Genomic DNA, 12,461 nt, shown 5'->3' on the forward strand with positions numbered 1-12,461 from the left:
CCGGTGTTAAGAATTAATTTGACTTCTGTGTTTGTACAGGTTTGTACGACCTTGGAAAACAAAAAACAAGCGGAACCTTTGTCGCCGTGCTCGTTGTATCCACCCGGAAACATTTCCCCCGCCCCCCTCAGACCCGGCAGCGGCGTCGTTGAACCGTCGTACAGACTGTTTACAACTCGTTTCCCTCATGATACTCCCGTGTTTCAGACTAACTGGACGCCTGTGTGTTTAGCCTGGTCGTCTCTAACTAGTCGTCTCTCCGTCGAGGTTTTTTTATTTATTGCCCCGTGTGGTCATTTTGTTTTGAAGATGTCTCGTCCGGGTCTGAGCTGCCCGGGCTGCGGCTCCTCCAACATCGTGGACGATGACCTGTACTGTCAGGCCCAGATGGTGTGTGTGGACTGCGGCTCCGTGGTGTCCGAGGGGGTGCTGGCCAATGACCCGGCCGGACAAGGGGGTTCAGGTAGGAGAGGAGAGGAGAGGAGAGGAGAGGAGGAGGCCTGACATCATGACATGTTCGTCTCAATGAGAAAAACACTGCTGTGAAGTGAAGTCTGCAGACTTTATTCATGTGTCCCACACACAATCCCCTCTTTCAGGCTGTAATGTTGAGTTCATGTTCATGTTTATGCTCATTTACCACCATATACAGTATAGCACCCATGCTGGACTGGACCAAAGCAATTTACCAAACTATATTATACTTTAAATCCCACGGGTCCATTTTTTCTGAACTAGGAAAATCTGCTTTTATTTTTTGTGCATCAACCACATCTTCAAAATATAGGCTATTAATGATTGACACTCTTACTACTCCTGGGCATTTTAAGACATTGCTCTCAAATCCCTTCACTTCAGTGTGCACCTGTCTCCTAATCCCCAATCTCTTGTTTGATTTGTATTTTTCTGTTGTTGTACCTTAACGTCATTGCACTTGAGGGAAACCTCAATGATTAGGCTTGAATGAATGAATTCATTAAAGATGTTTTAAAGATGTCGATACTCACACAAGCCTGCAACCTAAGCCGATTGTGGTGGTGGTGTTTTGCACAGTAGTCTGTCTGTAGCCTACCGACTGTGTCTATTAATTTGTCCACCCCATTTATATCAGTGAGGGTGAGCTAAGTAACACAAACACAAACAGTTGAACAAATGACCATGAGGTTAAATCAGCTCTCTTAGACAGTACTCACAAACTGATCATTCAAATCTTCATGGAGGACCGTGTGGAGGGACAGGTGGATTTGACTGCACTAGTTTTCAGCTCAGTGTTTCCAATAAACCACCACCCACCTCCTTAAATGCAACACAATATAGTCCGACTGATGTTTGGGGATTAAAAAAAGAAATAATGTGTCCCCCTGGTTCGGATGAATATCACATAAAGTGACACTCAGCGTGGGGACCTGTTGCACGCTGAGTGTTACGTCTTGATTAAACTGGGGCCTGTGGGTAATACTGAGTATCAGGGACAGTGTTGAGAAGAGAGAATGCTATTTCCCATCACAATGAACACACACATCTATTTATTTTTTGTATAGCCAGATGCCAGGTTAGTGTTTTAGTTAGTTAGTTTTTACTTGTACGTTCTTGGAGTATTATCTTTGTTACATCTTTGAACTCATAAGCACCATCATTGTGTTGTAGATGTTCTCTTGACAGCAAAGGCGTGACTTGTCCAGCGTCGGCGTAACACGCCCTGAAGCTGCACCGGGATCATCATGGATCAAAACATGGGCAGACAAAAAGTCATTTAAATATACGCATCATGTAAATTATAATAACGGGCAATATGTAATAATTAGGGCTGCCACAAACGATTATTTTGATAGTCGACTAGTCACCGACTATTTTTTTCGATTAGTCGACTAATCGGATCATACGTAAATTGAATGCAAAACATACAGATTATCGCACCAGCATGCAGCTGCTCTTATATACCATCATTACAATTAAGATGATAGTTCATTAAACATTTAATGAAATATGCAGCTTTAACTGCAGCATAAAGTGCAAACAGCTGAGTAAAATAAGGATAAGGCACTGGCCTAAACAACACCAAAATAAATACTTAAGGTTTTTTAGGTTTTTCTTTCCTTCATTTGTCTCTGGCATTAAACATAGCTACATTTAAATAAAATGAGGTAGACACCTGAAACTAAGGAATTATTCACAATAATACAGTTTTGGTAGGCCTATCATTCAAATATAACTTGCTCAGTGTAAATAATATTCGTTCTGTTAAAAAAAATCGAATAGTTTATAAGACAATCGTCTTGTCTGAAAAAAATTAAATGTTCCCTTTTTACTGTCACAGAGGGAGAAACATGGAAAGACTCCACCAGAAAGTTCTGTGTGAAACTGTCTATTGAAAACAAGTGAAACTGAGGTGCAGCTCAAACTCAGCAAGTTGCAGACTGTGATGAGAAGCTACCGGAAAATATTGACGTAGTTTTACGCCGGGAGAGAAGACTTGCTCGTTAAGATGAGCGCTCATTACATGACCAGGACGCTGTGACCGGACGCGGTAACGTTCTAGTTCTCCAACACCGACTCTCAAAGTCCGCGGTTTTATTTTTAAATGAGGAACGGCTGTTTTTCAGTCCGTGATTTAAAACGATGGACCGGAGGTACCGCTCCTAGTAGCGCTTCTCATTTAAAATGACAGACGAGAGAGAGAGAGAGAGAGAGAGAGGGTGAGGAGCGGTGGTGGCGGCGGCGACGGTGGGGCGGGGCTACACCGGTGCCGCTTGATGAGGGACAAGACAGGTAGAGAGAGAAAAGAGAGAGAACACATATGTGTACTGAGTGAGTGAGTGAGTGAGTGCATGTGCGTATGTGGTGGGCGGCTGCGGCGACGGGTGCGTGTGTGGAAGGTGCGACAGCAGTTTTGAGAGAAAAACAAAATTAAAAAAACAAACAAACAACGACGCATCGACTATTAAATTAGTTGTCGACGATTTTAATAGTCGACGTAGTCGTGACTAGTCGACTAATCGTGGCAGCCCTAGTAATAATGCAAGCCCCATCTTAGGTCCTTATTATTGTTGAGTTGATATTGATAAAGTATAATATCACTGTGCTGCTGCATGATCCAACCAAATGTGCAATGAATCAAATTACCACCAGGCAACAGACGTGATGAATATGGAGCCTCTGAGACCTTGATTTGTAATCCAGCTCTGGGTCAAAATGAAAAACTTCAAAACTCTTGTCGGTCTTGTTACGGCACTGAGTCATCTGCTGCTTCACAATAACAACGATACAGACTGTGCTGCATCTTTAATGTAAGGTGGGATGAGCATTGATGTTTGGAGCTGTGCAAGTTAAAAAATTTCATCAGATTGCAGTCTACTCATTCATTGATTTCATTGTTTTGTTTTGTTTGTTTTTGTCTGTGTCTACAGTGTCGCAGCTCTTCTTAGACAGGGCGGAGTGTGAATAACATGATGAAACAGAGCTGCAACTATAATATTTTATCTTATCTTCAGTACAAATTCATCATCTTGCTCCATAAATTATTTAAATTTAGACAAAAATCAAACTTGTTCAATTAACTACAACACAACACCAAGAAAAGCAGCAAACTCTCATCTTTTTTTCTCACTTTAGTCTCTATATTGTGTTATGTTCCCTACTCAGGAAAAAAAAAAGTTTAAAAAAAATGCTAATGTATTGGTCGATAGCACGGTAGCAAGGCCATAGATGTGTGAATCTTTCCTTTGTATTGAATTACATTGTGTTTTTACATAGTCTCTTTGCTTTTTCTGCAGATGTCAGCTACAGCAGAACCACCGCTGTGGCCAGGAAGCCATGTGCAAACCTGATAAAAGGTGAAATCTTCTCTCCAAAGGCACTTTTTGCTTGTTAAGATATTGTAGAAGAATTTCTCTATACCTCACACATGCTCATCTGCCTTGTATCGTACACCTCCGCAGGTCTGCAGCGCTTGAAAGCCGTATGTCGGACTCTCAGGGTCAACAGTGAAATCGAGGATCTCTCGCAGAACTACTACAACCAGGCGTACCAGCACGAGAGTTTCATCAGAGTGAGCCTCCAGAAGAAAGAGGTCCTCACCGGGTGCTGCGTCCTCGTGAGCTGCAGACTGCAGAACTGGCCCATCACCATAGGAACCATCAGCTGCCTGCTGGACGCCGACGCCGCGGTGGTCGGTGCAGTTTATCAAGACTTGATGAAGGTTCTCAACATCCAGGTTCCGGTTGTTAACTTCACGGATGTACTGGAAACTCACAGTCACGAGTAAGTGAGTGAAAAAATGTTCCTCTTGAGTTATGAGCAGGATAAAATAGACCAATCAAAAATCACAGCACACCTGTCCAAACGCCATCATTCATTCTCATTTACCCTGTCACACAGATAAATCATAGTTTACGGTTGCAGCATTCAAGAAATTGTCCCTCATTATTTCAGACAGGGCTATTTTAACTTTAATGGTTATTACAGATTTTCAGGCTGCTCATGTCAGAGTTCACTGAAACACATTTTCAAATGGGAATCTAACTCAGGTTTCATTTAAAGTAAACTTTCTGTCTGGAGAGCTGTCAGCAGAGGATTCAATAACTCACTGGAGTCTAAAATGAACTGAAAACGTGTTTTCTGTCTGTCAGGTATAAAATGAATTCCCCACACATTCCTGAAGAATTTGCCGAGAACACCAAAGACCTGACCAAGCGTGCCGTGGCTCTGGTGGAGCTGGCGGCCGATTCCTGGATCGTGACGGGCCGTCAGCCCGTCCCCGTCATGATGGCGGCCATGTACCTGGCTTGGCAGTCGTTGAAACCCATCAAGAGCCGCCTCAAGTTCTCTCTGGACAAATTCTGTCAGATGGCCAAAGTGAACAAGTACAAACCTGCGGTGAAGAGAGTCGCTGAGATGAAGGAGGTGCTGTGTAAGCTGGGGAGGGAGATCCCCTGGGTCAAAGAAGCAGTGACTCCGGATAATGTCATGAGGCAGGTGGAGGATATTCTGCAGAACAGACACGCCCTGATGAGGAGGGCTATGAGGACTCACAACGAGGCTCTGGCGCAGCAGGAGGCCGAAGCTCTGGCCGAGCAGGAGGCCAGCTGTGAAGACTCTCCTCCAACTGCTCCTCCATCCCAGGTCTCCGATCTTGAGGAGACCTCAACTCCAACTCATCTATCCAACTCATCTATGTCTAAACCTGAGGAGAGCCAGGAGCCAAACTGGGGGAAGAGAGAGCTTTTTGCTCCCCCGTGTGTGATTCACGCTAAGAAGAGGAGAGTGGAGCGGCCGGAGCTCAAGGACATAACAGGTGATGAGGAAATCTCTGACAGTGAGATCGACTCATACATCCGCACACCCCGAGAAGCAAGAGACTTCGCTCTGACACAGAAGATGTTGTCCAGCTCTGAGGGTGAGAAATCATAACCAGTCACACGTGGACTTCCACGAGGCAAAATCTGTTTTTCTAAGCTTGACTGAAATTTTCATTTTAGGGCAATATCAATACCTTGTATTTTCATTTTGACCAGACTGATGGTAACATATTGCCTTATAATAGTTCATTCAGTAAAAGATTGTATCTAATTATTATGTGAACTGACTCAAAATGCATTTTCTTAAATGGAAGTATAAGAATAAAGAAATATGTTTCTCATTACATATGAATATTGTAACTGGAGTAGCAGCTGTGGGACATTTAAAACAACATTTTGACATGTCACATGAGGAACAACACAATGGTTACTATAAAACTATTGATAGTGTTATTATATTCAGTCACTTCAATTTCAGGGTGCTGGAGCTGCACATGCTGGCTCACTGTCACACTGCCTTGACTCACAGGGAAAACTAACAGATCTAGTCTTTGTGAATGTTATTAGATCGACCTGTTCTTTTCTTACTGCGACATGTCACCTGGAAAAAAGAAAAACCAATTACAGTATGCCAAGTCTCCAATAACAGTCTTCATTGTATTGGTGGTCTACATTGTAATGAGTTCTCCCCCTCCACCAGTTTCTGCCCTCTAGTGGACCCAGCATTCATGTCCAGAGCAATAATACTACAAGTAACATATGTGCACCCACTTTTGAGGAGAAATTCAAACTATAATGGTCAGAACTGTGTTAAAATTGTTTTATTTCACAGGATGTCGAACTATAGAATAAACACCATTCATCTACAGGAAGTAAATACCATTGTTGGCAAGAACCGGATATGTTTGGCATGAATATAAGGAGATCAGTAAATTCATTCTCATGATGTTTCCGTGTCCGAATCAGGCCTTAGTTGATATGCAGGACACATGTCCGCCCTCCCTGTTAGCTGATTAGTAAATACAGCTGTGCAAGTGCACTCTGACCAAGTTGGCTGTAATTTCATTTCATCTCCTTCCATCATGCAGCAACATCGATCTGAAGCAGAGAAGTCGTTTGGTCTCTGTGGTTTTTTTTATTCACAGTTTTCCACAGTGTGACAGCACAGGCTCCACATATAACATATACTGTTTTTACATGAAACAGCATAAACTATGGACACATTTACAAAGTGTTGTGGTAACGTTAAGTACACAAATAGTCTATATGTGGTCCAGAGAACCCAACACACTGCAATTTAAGAAAACATTTAAATGCATACATAAAAATTCTTTGCATGTGTTTTTTTTTGCACCTCACGTTGTCACGTTGAGGATCTTTTCTGCATTTGCAGCAGAGAGAGCTTTTGAGTTGGTCTCTCAGGGGCACCGTACTCACAGCCATTCAGTCACTGAATACATGTTGGGGGGAAAAGAGCAAATAAAAGGTGAAGGTTTTATCTTTTCAGTGTCAGCAGCGCCTCAGACCTCAGTGTTGTAAATAGCTGTCAAGATAAATCCGTTGTACTGCGCTGTAGGCATGAGACACACATAGAGAGAGGACACGGCTGTTCTGAACCTCTCTGGCCTTACAAACAAGTCTTGTACAAAAATTGAAGAAGTAATAGAAAAGAAAGCAAGAAAGCAGAGCACATTTAACCGAGCGTCACACGACAATGGCTTAATTTTACACAGTGCCACCGGGGAATAATTTGATCATTAATACAGCAAGGTGCATATTCATCAACCACAGGCTTTAAGAAAATTGAAGCCCAGGGGAGAGGAGCTCATGAATTTAATTTATTCCACTGGAGGAACATTACACTGACATTAGGACGGACATCAACGCCTTGGTGGAAATCATCACCGCTGTAATAACCATTTACGAACACAATCTGAACCTGGCTCATTTGCTCCTCATATCCAATAAAGCTACATGTTATAACATCACATGTACAGCCCTTAGTTCATATTTCTATCATCTTTCATTATTTTCTTTAGATATATGGCAACGTGATTATCTCCTTACAATTATTATAAAGGAAGCTTTCGTCAGTACAGATTGGATGTAAAGCTAACAGGATGGAGCTACAATGTATCACAGGAAAGACTGAAGAGGAATTCAGACTTTTCAAGCTCGTCCTTTACCACAGTTTTTCCCTCACAGCTTGGTTGATCTCATTAAAAACCATAGAGAGTGATATTTAAGGTGAGCATTTATCTTTTAGCCTCTTGGCCCATGCTCCAAAGTTTGGTCCGCAGTGAGTGACTCCAAAAATCTTCTTCATCTTTCTATCTAGACCATGTTACCTTTGATGATTCCTCCTTTGATTTTAGTGACCCTTCTCTTTGGCCATCCCACACTGTCATGGAAGAATTTCCAAAAAACCAGCACAGTGGTCCGTGACAGTATCCTAAAGTATCCCATATAGATCCCAAGGACTTTTAAAGCTGATTCTGACCTTTTATCTACAGTAATGAAACCACATCCACTTGTATAGAAGAAATATCAAGTGTCAGATTGTCACGCCATTAACTGGGTGCCTTAAGGATGAACCCCCACCAGGCTTGACTCAACAAAGCAACAACCTGAACCCCCAAATCCACTTTTTTACACAAGATCTAATTGCATGATGGTATTTGTGGATATCCATGACCCACTCACTGCATCACACTCCTCTGTTTCCTCCTAAGATTTCTTCTCCCAACATTTTCATCCACTCACAGAAAGAAATCTGACCTCAACAACCACTTGTGGCCAATAATAGGTCAGCTTTTTGTAGACAACATACAGTAATAATGACTGAAAAAGACTGTGAATGTTACTAGTAGTAGCCACTGGATGAACCACATTAATTTGGTGCCACTCCAAAGCTTTAAATCAGCACTCCACGCTGAAATAACAACAACAACGGATCCTCCTCAGCACTTGATTACAGGACCACACTGGCAGCACAGTGATTTGCAGGCACTCCAATGCGATGACGGCACTTGAACATCTTCCGTAACTCGGTGCGGAAGCGGTCGTGCAGCCACGCGTAAAGGAAAGGGTTGCAGCAGGAGGAGCTCATGGCGCACAGGTGGCACAGGAGTTGTATGAGTAAGAAGTAACGCTTGTTAATGAGGTGAATGTCGATGTCTCGCAGCACGTTGAACACATGGATGGGAAGCCAGCACACGGCAAAGGCGGACACCAAAAGAGCAACCAGACGAAAGATCTTCCTCTTGCGGGCTTGCTGAGCGCCCGCCTGGTCCTGCGTCCTGTGGCCCGGTGCCACGCAGTTCCTCAGTTTGACGGTGATGCAGAGGTACGAGACGAACACGGCCGACAGGGGCAGGACGTACGTGACCAGCAGCGTGCTGTACGCGTAAGCACGTCTTTCCTTCTCTTGGCCCAACCAGAACTCCTCGCAGATGGTGAAGCCTTCCTCTTTGAACTCCACGTGGTAGGTGTGGGTCACGGCCGGAGCCACCAGGCCGCAGGACAGCAGCCAGATGCCGGTGAGGACGGAAGCACAGGTCGCCACGGAGGTGCGCTTCTTCAAGGGGTGGACTGTTGCGTAATACCTGCAGTAGGAAAGACAAGGAGACAGTAGTATTTAAAACCCTCCTGTTGTTCTTCTGGGTCAAATTGACCCAATCTGTTCCCTTCCTCCACCCTTCTCTCTTTCCCTCCTTTCTCTCTTCCTTCTTTCCACAATCCTTTTCCCCTTCCTTCCTTCCCTTCGTCCTTACTTCTTCTTTCCTTTTTGACCCAATTGACCTGATCTGTTCCCTCCCTCCATCTTTTTTCCTTCCTTTTCCCTTTCCTTCTTTCCACAATCCTTCCTTCCTTCCTTCCTTCCCTTCGTCCTTACTTCTTCTTTCCTTTTTGATCCAATTGACCTGATCTGTTCCCTGCCTCCATCTTTCTTTCCTTCCTTCTTTCCACAATCCTTTTCCCTTCCTTCCTTCCTACCTTCCCTTCGTCCTTCCTTCTTCTTTCCTTTTTGACCCAATTGACCTGATCTGTTCCCTGCCTCCATCTTTCTTTCCCTCCTTTTCCCTTCCTTCTTTCCCTTCGTCCTTATTTCTTCATTTCTTTTTGACCCAATCTGTTCCTCCCTCCATCTATCTTTCCTTAATTTTTCCCTTCCTTGTTTCCTCCCATCTTTCCATTTGTCCTTCCTTCTTTCCTTCCTTCCTTATTTCCCTTCGTCCTTCCTTCCTTGACCCAGGAGGACAACAGGAGGGTTAAAAGCAGAGGCACAAGACCCATGCTTAGACAATGCCTGATTAATCATGATCTAATGCACGAATTAAGTTAATCAGTCACACTTAGCTCATGTGATTACTTACTGTGTAGTAAATCAGTCATAGTAGATACATAAATGCATCACAATGAGCTTTTTAATAAAGTCACACAAAGCAGAAACTGTGAAGAAAATCATTTAGATATGAATTCATTCTAAACAGTAATAATAATGTCGATTGTCAGAATATTGCTCCTTGCTGTTCTTATGCGTAACACATTTTGTGTATCTCTTGAGGTAATGGTGGGATGATCCACTTGCTTTGAATATAAAAATCTCAAAGTTGGTGTAGACTTTCAAAACAATGGGAATACACAGAACGACTGTGTTACAGCCTGGGTGAGTCAGGCTTGATGGCTACAGTCATAATTTCTAGTTTGGCAAAAATTACACCCCACTCGTACTCAGAGTTGATGCTTGAAATTGATTACAGAAAGAGGGAACTTTGGCTGTTTGCTGAGATTGGCCTCTTGTGATTTAAATGGCCAATTTGGCAGCACAGTTATGTTAAACAAACCTGCACAGACACTAAACTATAATTTAGGGTGATGGATTTTTCACTTCACACTTCCTCCAGCCCACAGAGATCCACCCACCTGTCCACGGCGATGGCAGTCAGTGTGAAGACGGAAACGTAGACCGTGACCGGCTGGATGAGGAACACCAGATAGCACATGGAGCGGCCAAACACCCACCCGTGTGGGTTGAAGGCGTACGCCAGAGTGAAAGGGACGCAGGTCACACACATGAGCATGTCAGAGAAGGCCAGGTTTCCGATGAAGAAGTTGGTGACGTTGTGCATTTTGCGGGTTCGGCAGATGACGTAGAGGAGCAGGTAATTCCCAAAGACGCCCACCACCACCACGAGCACATAACAAGGGATGATGAGAGGCTTGAACTTTTGAAGGAGGGCCACATCTGCAAACTGGGAGGTGTGATTGGTGGAGTTGCTTTGCACCGCAACCTCATAAATGTGTCCCTCTGTTTGGACGCCTGTCACAGACGGCTGTGTGCTTCCAGCCAGGCCGCTGTCATTACCCTCCATGGCTGCAGACCGTCAATACCTGAACTGTTCCAAATGCAATAAAAACAGGTTTGCAGCTGTTACAACAAAACATTAACAGCCTTTTTAAAGGTCAAATGTCTAAATCAGTGTATTCAAATGAAAGCAGGACACGACATTTACAAAACACAAGACCATTAATAATCAGGCTTTTACACCAACACATTCTCGCAGCAGAGGGCAAATATTACCAAAGGTTTTCTAATTATGAGGACCTCTGAATATGAATAGAAGAGCAGCACAATGTTGTGCATTAACATGCATATGGAAAATGTCAAATCTCATGCTCGTGTCAGCATTTAGAGGCCAAAAATGCAGTTCGATTGCTGCCCAGATAATTGTGTTTAGCACTTTCCACCATCAGTAAAACATGTCAATACATCTGAGATGCTTCATTTGATGCATTTTATTACAGTTTTTGTCCATTGGTTTGGCTCATTTCTTGAAACAGAAATTACATTCTCAAAATAACATGGACAAACCTCCAAACCACTTGGCAATTGTTCACAAATCTTAGTACATCTTTACAAGTGATTGCTGTGAATACAGGTAGCCTAACAGTTAGCACAATTTCCAAGATCTTGTTGATCTAAACTGATTGTTGATTCTCAGTCTAATGGTCGTTCTCTCCAAAACATCTCAACATCATTTCATTGTATAAGTCATCACATGCACAGTTTGTTCAATTGTCAAAATTAGTCAAGAACATAATACCTATTTATTTACAGCACTGTTAGGCTACATATGATATTCCTTGTTTTTTGATGTGTTTATATTACAGTATATTATGCTGTATACGTATACATTTTCTTTTTACGCTGATGTATGGAAGCTACTTTATGTGTGTGTGAGTAGAAATGGTTACAATTTCCTTGGCAGTATGAGTGCAATGTATGATGTCAAACCTTGGAGGCTACTCTTACCATAAAATCCTTTTTTCCCCCCTTTTCTTTCAGTTTTATACACAGTTTTATTCTGTTAACTAGCCAAAAAGAATAAAAAACATTGTCAATGAAGGACTGGGCTAAGACTGAGAGGTGGACATGAGGGATATTCAATGGTCCTCTGCCATAGTGATAAAACAAACATCTAAACATTTTGACTTGCAGTACTTAAACAATGCCAAAGGGACGATGCACTGACTATTTATAAGAGAAAGGAATTTGGTCCTAACAAATGAGTGAACTATTTTGGGAGAGATATGCACTTTTGCAAGTGAGCTAGTGTTATGCTGAACTATAAGACTGTTTTGCCAAATGATAGAGTTTTGAGAATGTAATTTCAAGAAATGAGCCAAACCAATGGAGAAAAACTGTATTTTGGGCCATCACCGCATGAGCACGTATAGAACAGTTAAGAAGTTATTGTAAGAAAATTAAAGAAAGGATAATTGTAACATAATATTCTCCTTGGTGAGAGGTTTCTAAACCTCTGATGACTTCAAATGACTTCAAAAGCTCTGGGATGATTTTCCATCCTGCTGATGCAATGTCAGAAATTATTACTGTTAAGCAGCATCATGGGGGCATGACTGATGTTCGACTATATATTGTCTCAGCTGTGTCTGAGCAGAAGCCTCAGAGACACTCTGCCATCATGGTCACATCTCTGAAGTGCAATATTGCTTGTGTACAATAATAAAGAACAAATACAACCCTTTATGATGTAATTGTAATATTAAACAAAATATGTGCCGGTTTTTGACATTTTTACTGTGAGTTGCTACATTTAAATACAGACAGACAGACAGAGAGAGAGAGACAGAGAGAGA

At 42.6% G+C, this 12,461-nt stretch overlaps 2 protein-coding genes across 3 annotated transcripts; one reads left to right on the plus strand and one right to left on the minus strand.

The window, feature by feature from the left end:
• The first annotated feature begins 111 nt into the window (after window positions 1-111).
• brf2 (BRF2 general transcription factor IIIB subunit) lies at window positions 112-5,638 on the plus strand. 2 transcript variants are annotated; one of them, XM_085793521.1, is made up of 4 exons: window positions 112-463; window positions 3,774-3,833; window positions 3,939-4,260; window positions 4,629-5,638. In XM_085793521.1, exons 1-4 carry the CDS (start codon window positions 310-312, stop codon window positions 5,407-5,409), a joined length of 1,317 nt encoding a protein of 438 aa, XP_085649647.1. In that variant the 5' UTR covers window positions 112-309; the 3' UTR covers window positions 5,410-5,638. The 2 variants fall into 2 exon arrangements, with proteins under 2 accessions (XP_085649647.1, XP_085649648.1); XM_085793522.1 differs by having other exon boundaries at window positions 113-457.
• A 2,619-nt stretch (window positions 5,639-8,257) lies between these two features.
• Window positions 8,258-10,783, minus strand: prlhr2b (prolactin releasing hormone receptor 2b). Its single transcript, XM_085792418.1, has 2 exons — window positions 10,224-10,783; window positions 8,258-8,902 (listed from the first exon to the last, which is right to left on the minus strand). Exons 1-2 carry the CDS (start codon window positions 10,670-10,672, stop codon window positions 8,269-8,271), a joined length of 1,083 nt encoding a protein of 360 aa, XP_085648544.1. The 5' UTR covers window positions 10,673-10,783; the 3' UTR covers window positions 8,258-8,268.
• Window positions 10,784-12,461: the final 1,678 nt, after the last annotated feature.

The sequence above is a fragment of the Trachurus japonicus genome, chromosome 12 (assembly GCF_045865225.1).
Source record: "Trachurus japonicus isolate A0001 chromosome 12, Traja_1.0".
Taxonomy (NCBI): Eukaryota; Metazoa; Chordata; class Actinopteri; order Carangiformes; family Carangidae; genus Trachurus; species Trachurus japonicus.